The following is an 11015-nucleotide window of genomic DNA, read 5'->3' as shown; positions in this document are numbered from 1 at the left end:
ATGAGTGGAGAGATTGTTGTGGCACTAAAAATGACGTGGGTGGTCCGAAGGGAGTGAATCAAAGTAACTGACATTCACACTGACATCGATTTAGTAACTGTATTTAATGTGGACCCGTCTCGTCTAGAAAAACCTGAAACTGTTACCATAGCAACAACACTTCACACAGCAGATTACCAGTTAGCTCACTATGGACACAACCATAAACTGCTGTTGACTTTAAAAAAAATAAAAAGATTAATGATCGAGGGCTCAAAGTGCTGAATGTGTTCTTAAAGCCCTCAAACACAGGCGGGTGGAGTCAATTTAGAGAAAACATTTATTTGTTCAGGGAGTTTCACAATGTCTCGACCCGCACACAAACACACACACACACACACATATTTCTTATTTCTTAAAGAAGCATATTTTAAGGAGCCTACCTTCAGTATATTCCTTTGTGCCGTCGAGAGGATCAACCCACACAACTAGCTGAGTGAGATTCAGAGAGAAGACACTCAGAAGAAGTATGTGCATGTACAACGTCCAGATCACTCAACACAACAATGATCAATCACTCATGATGCATAGAAAATGATATTTTATTTTATTGCTAAACCTAATAACTACTCATTGTATTTCTGATCACACTGGCGGGTTACCTCCTCCTCTTTCAGCCCGCTATATTCTGCTGGACATGTCTTCTGAAGGATTTCTTCTGAGTGGCCATTCTCAATGAGATCTTCCCTTATCTCCTCAGGTGGAAGCTCCTGATAAAAAAAAAAAACACACACACGATTGTCAGTCTTTTACTCACCTTCTGTAAACCCAATACTAGAATAATCTTAAATGGGGGGTGGGTGTCCATGGACCTCACTTTACCTCCTCTCCAATGATGGTGATTTTGGGGAAACGTCTGAGCAGTGACGCACAAATGCTCTGCTGTGCCAACCTGTCAGCCAGTGTCTGCAGATCATTAGCTCCGGTCTGTGCAAGGGACAACTTGTATTAAATCTCCACAGCAGGCAGTAGTCGCATGTTGTTTAATGTGTCAAGCTTTAAATTGGTCCCCACCTTTTCCACAATGCCAAGTTCTCCACTGTGAAGGACCTTCCTCACAATGGACCCGGCCTTTTCAGCCACAGAGTGGGCAGAGGCCACCAGCCTCATGACCACAGCAGGACTCCCAGACATTGCTGGACAGACAGAGCAGACAGTTGTTAGTGGACACAATCATGACCAATACTAACATCTACAGGCTCTATTAAGAACAATAAGAAATGATTGCTCTGCAGCTCCTCTTGTTTTTCCAAGTTATCTGTTTGTCTACATCTCCTGTTTTGTGAATATTACACAGAATGAATACCAGATAAGTTTGTAATTATTTTTTTTCCTTTAATACCCAACCCTCTTATTATTATTTATAGAGTAATTAGGTTAGATAACCAAACACAGCTTGTAAATGCCTCTGCAATTCCGGCTAATAAGCTCAAATGCTACTGTAGATAGCTAGCTAAATCAGAGATAATAACCAAAGAATATGATAAGCATGCAGTAGTGGTGTTGATGTGTGAATACTCACTGCTGCTGTGGACACGGAGAAGGAGCAACCAAACCGTTTTCACGGTTACGGCTGAATTTGGAAGATACAGGAAGTCCGTGAAGACCTTTCACCCAAAGAATGGTCAAGATAGTTGCCCGGCAACCATAGCAAGATAGCTTTTTTTTTTAATGACATTAAATGACAGTCTGCTAACTAATGATACGTTCAGCAGGCATCAAAATGACGCTAGCGCCGGCTTGTATATGGTAGTGATTATAAAAAGCCGACTATTATGGTCCTAATTAAAGACAGAAAAGATCTGCGTTTGGCTGGTGGAACTACGGTCAATGGGTTTAACGCGCGTTAAAGCCAAGGCGGAAGTACATGGGAGTGAATCCTCTCGCTTTGTCCTTCCAAGTTGTTCTCTCTGTGCACAAAGTCATGCAACGGGTCCAAAAGTCCGTCGTGTTTCATTTGAGGGAAAAATGACAGAGGGCTCTTAAATTCTTACACAGAAATACTTTTTCTGCATTTTGTTTCATAAACTTTCCTCTTAGGCTCAACCCTCATTACTTTTATTAAAGATCCCCTCCAAATATAAATACAAAGAGTTTCATTAAAATCCTTAAAAGGCACATACTCTTTCTAAAATGGCCATAATCTGTGAATATGCTAGTTTCTAAAGTTTTCTTGCTGAACACAAGATCTCTCCTACTTCAATGTAAAGTTTATTCTCAGTGTCAGAGCTGACCTAAACTTGTGATCTCACAAATCATGATTGTAGACCTGCCGTTAACATCAGATGTTCAATGAGCACAGGGAAACGTTAACTTTCAGCAGATAGTTACAAACTCTGCACATGCATCATTCTGCACAGCGAAGCTCAAACATCCAACTGTAGGAACAAGAAGAGAAGCATATTTATGTGGAGGGAGACTAAGAAAGTCCCATTGCAAGTTTTAACATTTCTTGAATCTTCAATCGAACATAATTTCTTTTCATGACAGATTTAAGATGTCAAAACCTAGAGACAAGATGTAATACTGCTTCACGCTTCAGAATTCTTTATTAAACTTGCAAAGCCTTTTATTTAAAGTAAGCAACATATTTTTCATATAAATTAAAAGCAGCGTGCCCCTTTTGTTTCTCCCTATTTCTCTCAATAGACACAATTCCCACATTTTATCAGTTAAAGAAATGCAGGCGAAAGTTAAAAGAAGAAAAGGCAGAACCGAACTAAGCGAACCAATCTCATTTTAATGTGTTATACAGAAATAATTATTATTTTAAGTCACTGTGCATTCCTGAATAAAGTTAAAATTTTTGAAAAGACAAAAACATCTGATCTTTTTTTTTTTTTTTTAATATATAAATGTGCAAATCTCAAGCGCTTCATCTGTTAGCCAGAGGTCTGTAACCCATCTCTCCCTCCAGCTGCTCTGCAGTGAGAGAGCCCAGCAGAGGCTGACAGTCTGGGTTGAAGACAGAATAAGCGCTCAGTTCTCCAGGTTCGCGGGCAGCTGGACTACGGAGTCCTTCATAGAGCCAGTAGAAGAGGGAAATGACGAAGAAAGGCAGGCCAAACTCCAGTTCAACAAACAGGCCGAGCAGCACCAGCCACAGCAGCACTTTAAGCAAAGTGAGGTTTGAGAAGACCACTTGTCCCGAAGTCAGCCATCTTCCCAGAGCGCTGTCCAGCAGCCAGTCACTACAGTCCTGCAGAGAAGACAGAAAACAGGAGCTTCAGTAAGTTTCAATATCACATGTTATATCATAAAATAGTCCTCACTCTGTTCGGTGCTCACATTCCCCCATTATTTTGTTATTGTGCCAATTAATTTTCTGGTTTGATTTGCACTGATTTAAATGATCATTTAAAGATTTTTAGTGTTTAATCTTATCATACATGTAGAGCTAAAACAATCGGACACCGAACTTACCTGTCAACAATTTATAAGCGATAATCAAATCACTATTAATCGTTTGTCATTTATCAAACAGAAATGAACAGCTTCTCTTTATTATAGGTTATATTACTGTACATGTAATGGGCCAAGATAGCTGGGTAATTATGACGGGCATGTTTTACTATGTTCTAACATTTTACAGCTCAAATGATTAGTTAAAATAAAAATAATCCTAATGTACATGAATCAATAATGAAAATATGAATTAGTTGTAGCCTCAGTTTCATGTTCTGTGTCTATCTCTCAACATCGTCTCTTGTATTGAGTGTACTTCTTCTACTGCAGTGAAGACTCTTATAAAGTAATACATCAGGAAATATTGAATTAAAAAGCTATTGATTCATAGTTCAAACAGAAACACAGCTAATAAACGGAGTCTCACCTTCCTGGGGGAGCTCTCAGGTGAATCTCTGATACTGTCTGTCTCCTCTTTTGTCTGTTGACTGTCTGTTGTTGTTGTTGTTGTTGTTGTTGTTTCAGTCTGAGGGGCTGTGTCCGCTACTGTCCGGGCTCTGCACTGCGGATTAACCCCCTCGACCTTTCTAGCAGCATTGTCAGCCTGTCGTCTGGCTCTGAACTCCGCCAGCTTCTGCTCCATCGACACTACAAACCAGCTCCTTATTAACGGTGTACGTGGCAAAACACCCGCTGGCACAACTCATTCAACAGCTACGGTGGCGACGTCGGTTCAAAACAGCGCCAGCACAAGGTCCAATGTAACTCCACTGAGTGCCGCTCACTTTAACTCGCACTTTAAGCCCACTGTGGAGACATCTCACCGTATAATAGCTTAGCGAGGCGTTTGTTTACCTTTTACATCCGCGACTATCGGAAAGGCGGAAGTCCTGTCGCAAAAAGCCGTCGATTGTCGTAAAATGTGTTTTCCGGCACATTTTCACAGTGTCTGCTACAAGCTAGGTTGTTTTTCATCCGTGGTGAGTTTCTTTAAACCTCTACAGCTTTTAACGCCCAGTGATTAACCCCCGTGAATGTGTACTTTAGTTGTTGTTGTTGTTGTTGTTGACGCTCTCCTAAACTACCGTTAGCTACCGTTAACGGTCGCTGGCTCAGACGTTGGACCAACGTCCGTCTGTTGGCGTGTCGTTGTGGAGGACTAGTTAACGTTAGTTAACGTTAGTTAACGTTAGTTAGGTTAACTAACCTTAAGGAGACTGAAACGATGATAAGTTGTTATAATAAATAATAAATAATGATCTTACAGCGTTTATTTCTCGTGTTTAAGTTTGACTCTGGATCATTGTGCCAACAGTCTCACAGCATCGATTATAGATTTAACTTATTGGAATATGGTCAACTTGTGTTAGATCGAGTTATCTAACGTTAACTTAAGTTATAATTTCGGTAAAAACAACCAAGTACGGCTTGGTAACAATGATTTCCATTCTCGGTTAATAAATGAATCGTTTGGTTAATGCAGTGGTGTTCAAACTGGGGTTCGGGGACTAACAGGGGTCTTTGAGTGGGTTTCCTCAGGAAAAGGAGGAATATTAATTGTTTGTTGTTGAAAAACAAGGGAAGAAATAGGGTTTGTCTGTTTTGATTGATTGTAATTGATAGTGAGCCGATAGTGAACCTGGGTCTGTGGTCTAATGTGCATCTACTGTGGGGGGACCCTCAGTTTAATGTACAAAATATTCCTAATAATTGAGAAAATTGCCATTACAATTGATCAGAGTTCAAGATTATGTCTTCAGATTGTTTGTTTTGTCTGACCAAGAGTAAAAAACCCAAAGATAATACTTGTACAATGATTTATAATCAGCACCGTGGAAGAGAGGGAACTGGTGAATGTAGATGCTGATATTTAAAGTAACAATGACAGATAACAGATGTTTCTTTGTCATTTATTTGCCTTTTTGTGGCAGGGAAACTACAAAAATACAGTTTGTGCCAGTGCTGGAAAACAGAGGTTAATATTTCTCCAATAACCAACACAACATTTAAATCAATGCAACACAACAGGGCAGTATTTATTACTTATTGTTCCAGCTCTACGACTGAGGTTACTTCATTAACCTATTGTCTTAAAACAACCCAGAAGAAGATATTGTGTTATAATAACTTCACCGTCTCTCTTTTAAGCCATCCGCTGTAAATATCTGACTACAGGTTGTCCTCTCGTCTCTGCAGACATGGCCTCAGCTCCAGCACAGCAGCCCACCCTCACTGTTGAGCAGACCAGAGGTGAGAAGAGCCGTATTTATTATTAATTAATATTAATATTAGCTTATATTTTCCAGCTCTTTTGCTCTTTCTTTGGTGTTCCACATCAGTATTGCTGAATTAATATCGGGAAAAACACTTCAACAGCATTTCAAACTGTCAGTCTCAACTGTGCCGGGTTGCATTATGTGGTAAAAACATAATATTAGGATTGTTTTGCCAGATAATGCGATTGCGATATGATTCATGAGTCGTGTGGGAATTATTTTTCATCACAAACTTAATTTTTTACTGAACAAACTATTAAAATCACGATGATGTGAGATTTATTGGGGGTCTGTGCCAAACAAACATGTCCTCTTAAATCTGGGTTTGTAAGCCTTTCTGTTCAGCACTACAGTATTATAATGATAGTCACACATTTGACCTTTATCAAACTAAGTGAGGCTTCTGAGATTTGCATAATATTTTGATTAATTGTGCAGCCCTACAACAAAGTGTCCTCCTTAATTCACAAGTTGAAAACATTTCCATTTTCTCACTTAACATTGTTACTGTATGTGTTTGTCTGTGTCTGTTTGCTTCATGTGAATTGTAATGAAAAGCACATTTAGTTTACTTGTATAGGATCATGCCTTTATCTGCTACATACAATCTAATTACAGTTATATATATACATGCTATAAAGGTTTTGTTTGTGTCTTTCAGTGGTACTGAGTGAGGTGATCCAGGCCTTCTCTGTGCCAGAAAATGCTGCGAGGATGGAGGAAGCTCGAGAAAGTGCCTGTAACGACATGGGGAAGATGCTGCAGCTTGTGCTCCCCGTGGCCACCCAGATTCAACAAGAGGTTATCAAAGCCTACGGCTTCAACAACGAAGGAGAGGGTAAGCAGAAGGCAGCATTTTCTAAAGCACAGATTTACTTCAGGGCCAGAAAGTGAAGATGTGTAATGCTGAAAGGACTTTAATTTGAGCTTATCTGTTCAAGCTGAGTGAAATAAACACATTACTAATCATCTTCTTTCAGTGTTTTTGTGTGTGAATATCATCTGAAAGTGACAAAGCTCACAGACTGTAGTCCTTCAGAGTAGATGACACATTTTATCACACTGATCTCTGCTCTGTTTCACTCCCAGGTGTCCTAAAGTTTGCCAGATTGGTGAAGATGTACGAAACCCAGGACCCTGAAATTGCAGCCATGTCAGTTAAACTGAAGTCTCTCCTCCTGCCGCCGCTGTCAACGCCACCTATAGGAGGCGCCATTCCAGCTTCATAGGAATTATTTACATTCAGCTGCAAGGTTACTCTCATCTAATGCTTTTGGATCAACATAAACTTACTGTAATTCCAACATTTTCTCTATCATCCACTTTTGAGAAATAATGGAAAAACTCAAACTCCACTAATACGTTCCAACAAAGATGGAATTCATACTTTATCTAAATTATGGATTCATTGAAAGCATCCTTGCAAAAACATGTTAAATTATTGCTTTTAAATGTTTCAGTATTTATTTGTTACATTTTGACCATTTTTTATGTCTTTGAACCTTGAATATTTCCTTTAATGCCATCTTTTTTTCTTAATCATTTTAAACATTTTATATGCTGTCAGATGTATCAAATGTTGTTCTTTTGTTATATATGAAAATTAAAAAAAGATTTTCTGTGAATCTTTGTGGTATTAATGAAGAAAATGTGGGGACAAAAAACTCCCATATACATAACTTTATTATTGCAATAAGGCTTTGGCAACAACATCTTCATATGTTAACCATGTTTTTAAAAATACTGAAGGCCTTACACACATTTACATGTTAAATATACATATAACAAACATACATATATACATTTCCTCAAAGGCAACTTCTCTTAGACACTCTGTAGTGTTTAAGGATAAAACATCACTTTTCCAACATATTAAATCTGGGTTCACGTCTTCCCCCTTTCCTTTATTTTGTGGGTTTTAGTTTTGGGTGGGTGCAGACATGAAAACACTATCATGGCAGGAGAGGTTCATGATTAAAAATAACTTATTAGTCAAGAAAAATACAACAGAAGTTTAATCAAAGTGCTCATAATTTGTAAAAGAAAAGATTTGCCAAACCAGTGCTCCCAGCACCCAGTAACAAATGTGAAAAACTGTTGAGCAGGTGTTGTGGATTTTTTTTAAAATCTGGCAAATGTTGTGCATTATCACCCAGCAGCTTTTTGGATCTGAATAGACGATATGTAGAAAAATAAAAATACTAATAGATTTGGTTTCTGTGTGAAGGACATTGTATTGACTCATAAAATCTTAATATTGCCTGGTTGACCACTTCATTACGAGTAGAGCGCCCTCTTGTGTTGAACAGTGTTTCAGTCCTTTGCCTCCAGTCAAAATGATGGGGGAAAAAAAACAGGCAGAAGAGCGAGACGAGAGGCGACGCCTTCACATCTCAAAGTGACGGAAAATGCTTTCGACGTAACTCAGCACCTTCTGCCAGTCTGGCCCGTCTGCCTTCAGCATCTCCTCCACCGTCTGCCACACAGTTCACATGTAAAGGAAAGGATTAGGAGACCAGTGGACTGCTTAGTTTTTGTTTTGTACCAAACAGAAGCAGAAATGTGCTGTGTAAAAAATGTCTCACCAGTGTGGCTGTGATTCCCACACTCTCCCCCGTCTTAAAAGCAAGGTCCAGATTGTCCTTCTGTAAAAGACAGTCGAGTCAGAAGCAGCTTTTATATCATCAGATACACATTTTTACAGACCTTTTTTTAACCTTTCAGTTATGGATTCTTGTAAGAACCAAAAAAAAATCATCTGGATCACTTGTTGTCCCTCGATGTTGTCGATAAAGTGATTCATTTAAGTAATGGATTCTTGAATTTGTTGATGAATTGAACCTAGTTTTATGACTTTAGAGACTACATAGTTCATATCTTTTGTCAAAAGTCTTTCACGACTTTCATTGTGGCCATTACATAAACTGAAAGAAAGAAGCAACATTAACAGTTTTACCTTGTCTGCTGGGTTGAGGGTGTCATACGGGACGTGAGTTGGTAAATATGTGTGATAAACAGCACAGAACGCCAAGCCGTCCTCCCAGCTGCTGCTGAAGTTTGTGATCTCAATATTCTGCCACAAAACATACTCGATGAAGACAAGATATTTTTTGCCCACCCATAATTCATAATTGTACAGATTGTGAAGAATTTTTAAAATATTTTAACATTGGTGACATTCTCCTCTCTAACCTTATAACCTTGGGTGCGACTCTGGCACCAGCGCAGCAGGGAGTTTCTTCTGGAGCCGCCATGACGCCTCAGCAGAGCACTGAAACCATCTTGAGGTCTGAGAAGGAAAGAAAACGTCTCACCACAGTTTTAAGAATAACTTGATTTGTATCGCAATTTTCCAAAACATAGTTTAAAGCCAGTTTAATAGTTGTTGTCCTGTATGGGTCAATTTTCTCAGCACCCCAGTTTCAGTTTCAAAAGTTTAAACGATAATACAGAGGTGGTGGTGCAAACTGTCCACACGAAAAGAGCCTTTTCTGCTGATTCAAGTGTGCAAAAGGTTCAGCTGGAGATTGTAGCTAGGTTTGATGGCGTCTTCATGGTTTATTTGAAAATGCTACTCGGACTCATTCATGCTAAACAGTCGTCTTCATCTCGGTCTTATGTACACATAAAGTTCAGCGTCTGTTGAGAGAACAAAGAAAAAAGGGGCCTAATAGTTACTTACTTGATGGAATCTGAGCTTTGGTCTTCATCCTGTTTTCCTGCAAGATAAAAATGACGTCTCAGTCATACAACTGTATGCTTACTAAGCCTTCTAAAACCACAAAGGTGGTTAAGTTCTGTAGGTTTAAGCTCACCTGTGTAAAAGCTGGACCAGCTGTCCTGCCTCTGTAAGATGCGGTCCATCCTTCTCTGTTTTGGTGGCTCTTCTTTCTGGAAAAGTTCAGAGATATTAATCCAAATAATTGTGTTTAATGATTGTTTAAAGAACATTTTTTATATCATTTCAACTAGTGTACCTTGCATAGCGGTAATGTTGTGCTTGTGTTTTTTGAGGTCCCATTTTCACTGGAGGAGCTCGTTGGGAGTGGGAGACGAGAGAGACTCCTAAAAGACATTTTTTTGCATGTTTTATAATACTAGTAGGACTTAATAGGCTGACTGTGACTGTGTTGTGAGCGTTCATGTAGACTCACCAAGATCTTTCACACAGCATCACAATCCTCCTCGGATCTTTCAGCCCATGTCCCCCTTCTTTCTTCTTCTCCAGGGCAGCCAGACTGCGAAGGTATCCCTCCGCCACCCCTTTCCCCGTCAGCTGCGTGCTCTCTGATCCATTTGCCTCCTCGGGATCATTATCCACAACTTTCACATCCACCTCTTGATCTATTTCACTATCCGTCTTTTGCTTTTCAACATTTTTAGCGTCAGGGTCAGCTTCGAGTTCCTTGGGTTTTTCCTCCACGACTTCCTGTGTTTCCTCCCCCTGCCCCTCCTCAGAGTCTTGTCTCTCTGTCTGTTGTTCACAATCTGTTACGTCTTTCACCCTGCATGCGTTCCTCAGAGCGTCCAGCTCGGCCCGCTCCTGCTGCTGCTGCAGGGTGAGTTCTGTTAATTTGAGGCAGACGTCTCCGTGCTGGGCTCTCAGGCTCTCCAACTCTTGGTCCTTCTCCTGCTGTCTGCTGAAGGCCTGGGCCAACTGTTCCTCCACAGCCCTGTGGCTCTCCTGGAGCAAACCCAGAGCCTGCTCCGACTCGACCCGCAGCCGGTCGGCCACCGACACCGCGACCTGCAGGTCACACTGGAACTGATGCCACTCCAACCTCTCCGTCTGTCATGGAGGATGAAAAGAAAAGTGTTTTCAAAGTGGTCTTTACACAACAAGTAAATGTTTGTGGGGTTCATGTGACCTGCAGTTCCAACTCACCCTGAGTGTCTCCCTCAGCGTTTCCACCTCCTCGACCAGCTCATCTTTCTGTGTTATCAAAAGCCTGAGCAGCTCTGACAGACGAGTCGAATAAAGAAAGATAGATTGACATAGACATAAAAGGAAAGAACTAATAATCTGAATGTATGCGTTACATTTTGCCAAGGAGCAAGTATGGCAGGGCCTGGCACTGGTATACCTAAATTGGATGTAGCTTTTATTAATATTATTAGTTTTACATGTCTTTATAAAGTCAAAATGTCTCTTGTGAGAACAGTTTTGACTTTATAGTGAAGGAGTTGGCAGTTAAAGGTCCAGTGTGTAAGATTTAGGAGGATCTATTGGCAGAAATCGAATAAAATATTCACAGATATGTTTTCATTATTGTATAATCACCTCAATATAGGAAT

The 11015-nt window shown here is 40.0% G+C and overlaps 4 protein-coding genes across 7 annotated transcripts in view; 1 reads left to right on the top strand and 3 right to left on the bottom strand.

Moving 5' to 3' along the window:
* Nucleotides 1–1698, bottom strand: part of bpnt1 (bisphosphate nucleotidase 1) — a 4509-nt gene extending 2811 nt beyond the window's left edge. The window contains exons 1-5 of one of the 2 annotated variants that reach the window (XM_035678540.1): nucleotides 1562–1698; nucleotides 1054–1175; nucleotides 862–966; nucleotides 642–749; nucleotides 423–471 (exon numbers count right to left, since the gene is read on the bottom strand). In XM_035678540.1, coding sequence (XP_035534433.1) covers nucleotides 423–471; nucleotides 642–749; nucleotides 862–966; nucleotides 1054–1173 — 382 coding nt within the window. In that variant the 5' untranslated portion in view covers nucleotides 1174–1175; nucleotides 1562–1698. The remainder of the gene's footprint in view (nucleotides 1–422; nucleotides 472–641; nucleotides 750–861; nucleotides 967–1053; nucleotides 1176–1561) is intronic. The other variant, XM_035678539.1, reaches the window with a different exon arrangement.
* Nucleotides 1699–2583: 885 nt separating this feature from the next.
* Nucleotides 2584–4119, bottom strand: saysd1 (SAYSVFN motif domain containing 1). The gene is made up of 2 exons (XM_035679098.1): nucleotides 3872–4119; nucleotides 2584–3238 (listed from the first exon to the last, which is right to left on the bottom strand). The coding sequence occupies exons 1-2, from the start codon at nucleotides 4085–4087 to the stop codon at nucleotides 2915–2917; spliced, it is 540 nt and encodes a 179-aa protein (XP_035534991.1). The 5' UTR covers nucleotides 4088–4119; the 3' UTR covers nucleotides 2584–2914.
* A 170-nt stretch (nucleotides 4120–4289) lies between these two features.
* On the top strand, nucleotides 4290–7345 carry grcc10 (gene rich cluster, C10 gene). Of its 2 annotated transcripts, none has more exons than XM_035679099.1 (4): nucleotides 4290–4424; nucleotides 5641–5694; nucleotides 6382–6558; nucleotides 6810–7345. In XM_035679099.1, exons 2-4 carry the CDS (start codon nucleotides 5643–5645, stop codon nucleotides 6947–6949), a joined length of 369 nt encoding a protein of 122 aa, XP_035534992.1. In that variant the 5' UTR covers nucleotides 4290–4424; nucleotides 5641–5642; the 3' UTR covers nucleotides 6950–7345. The 2 variants fall into 2 exon arrangements, with proteins under 2 accessions (XP_035534992.1, XP_035534993.1); XM_035679100.1 differs by having other exon boundaries at nucleotides 4376–4424; nucleotides 5620–5694.
* Nucleotides 7346–7597: 252 nt separating this feature from the next.
* Nucleotides 7598–11015, bottom strand: part of LOC118340932 (cytospin-B-like) — a 7977-nt gene continuing 4559 nt past the window's right edge. The window contains exons 4-12 of one of the 2 annotated variants that reach the window (XM_035679097.1): nucleotides 10606–10679; nucleotides 9875–10509; nucleotides 9698–9785; nucleotides 9536–9611; nucleotides 9403–9439; nucleotides 8913–9009; nucleotides 8677–8793; nucleotides 8306–8365; nucleotides 7598–8196 (exon numbers count right to left, since the gene is read on the bottom strand). In XM_035679097.1, the coding sequence (XP_035534990.1) occupies nucleotides 8107–8196; nucleotides 8306–8365; nucleotides 8677–8793; nucleotides 8913–9009; nucleotides 9403–9439; nucleotides 9536–9611; nucleotides 9698–9785; nucleotides 9875–10509; nucleotides 10606–10679 (1274 nt within the window). In that variant the 3' untranslated portion in view covers nucleotides 7598–8106. Of the gene's footprint in view, nucleotides 8197–8305; nucleotides 8366–8395; nucleotides 8794–8912; nucleotides 9010–9402; nucleotides 9440–9535; nucleotides 9612–9697; nucleotides 9786–9874; nucleotides 10510–10605; nucleotides 10680–11015 lie in introns of those variants that run through there. The other variant, XM_035679096.1, reaches the window with a different exon arrangement.

This window comes from Morone saxatilis, unplaced genomic scaffold (assembly GCF_004916995.1).
Source record: "Morone saxatilis isolate NCDOM2014 unplaced genomic scaffold, NCSU_SB_2.0 Contig7, whole genome shotgun sequence".
NCBI lineage: Eukaryota > Metazoa > Chordata > Actinopteri > Moronidae > Morone > Morone saxatilis.
Note: the sequence above shows the minus strand (reverse complement) of the source record. Positions and strands in the feature narration are given on the sequence as shown.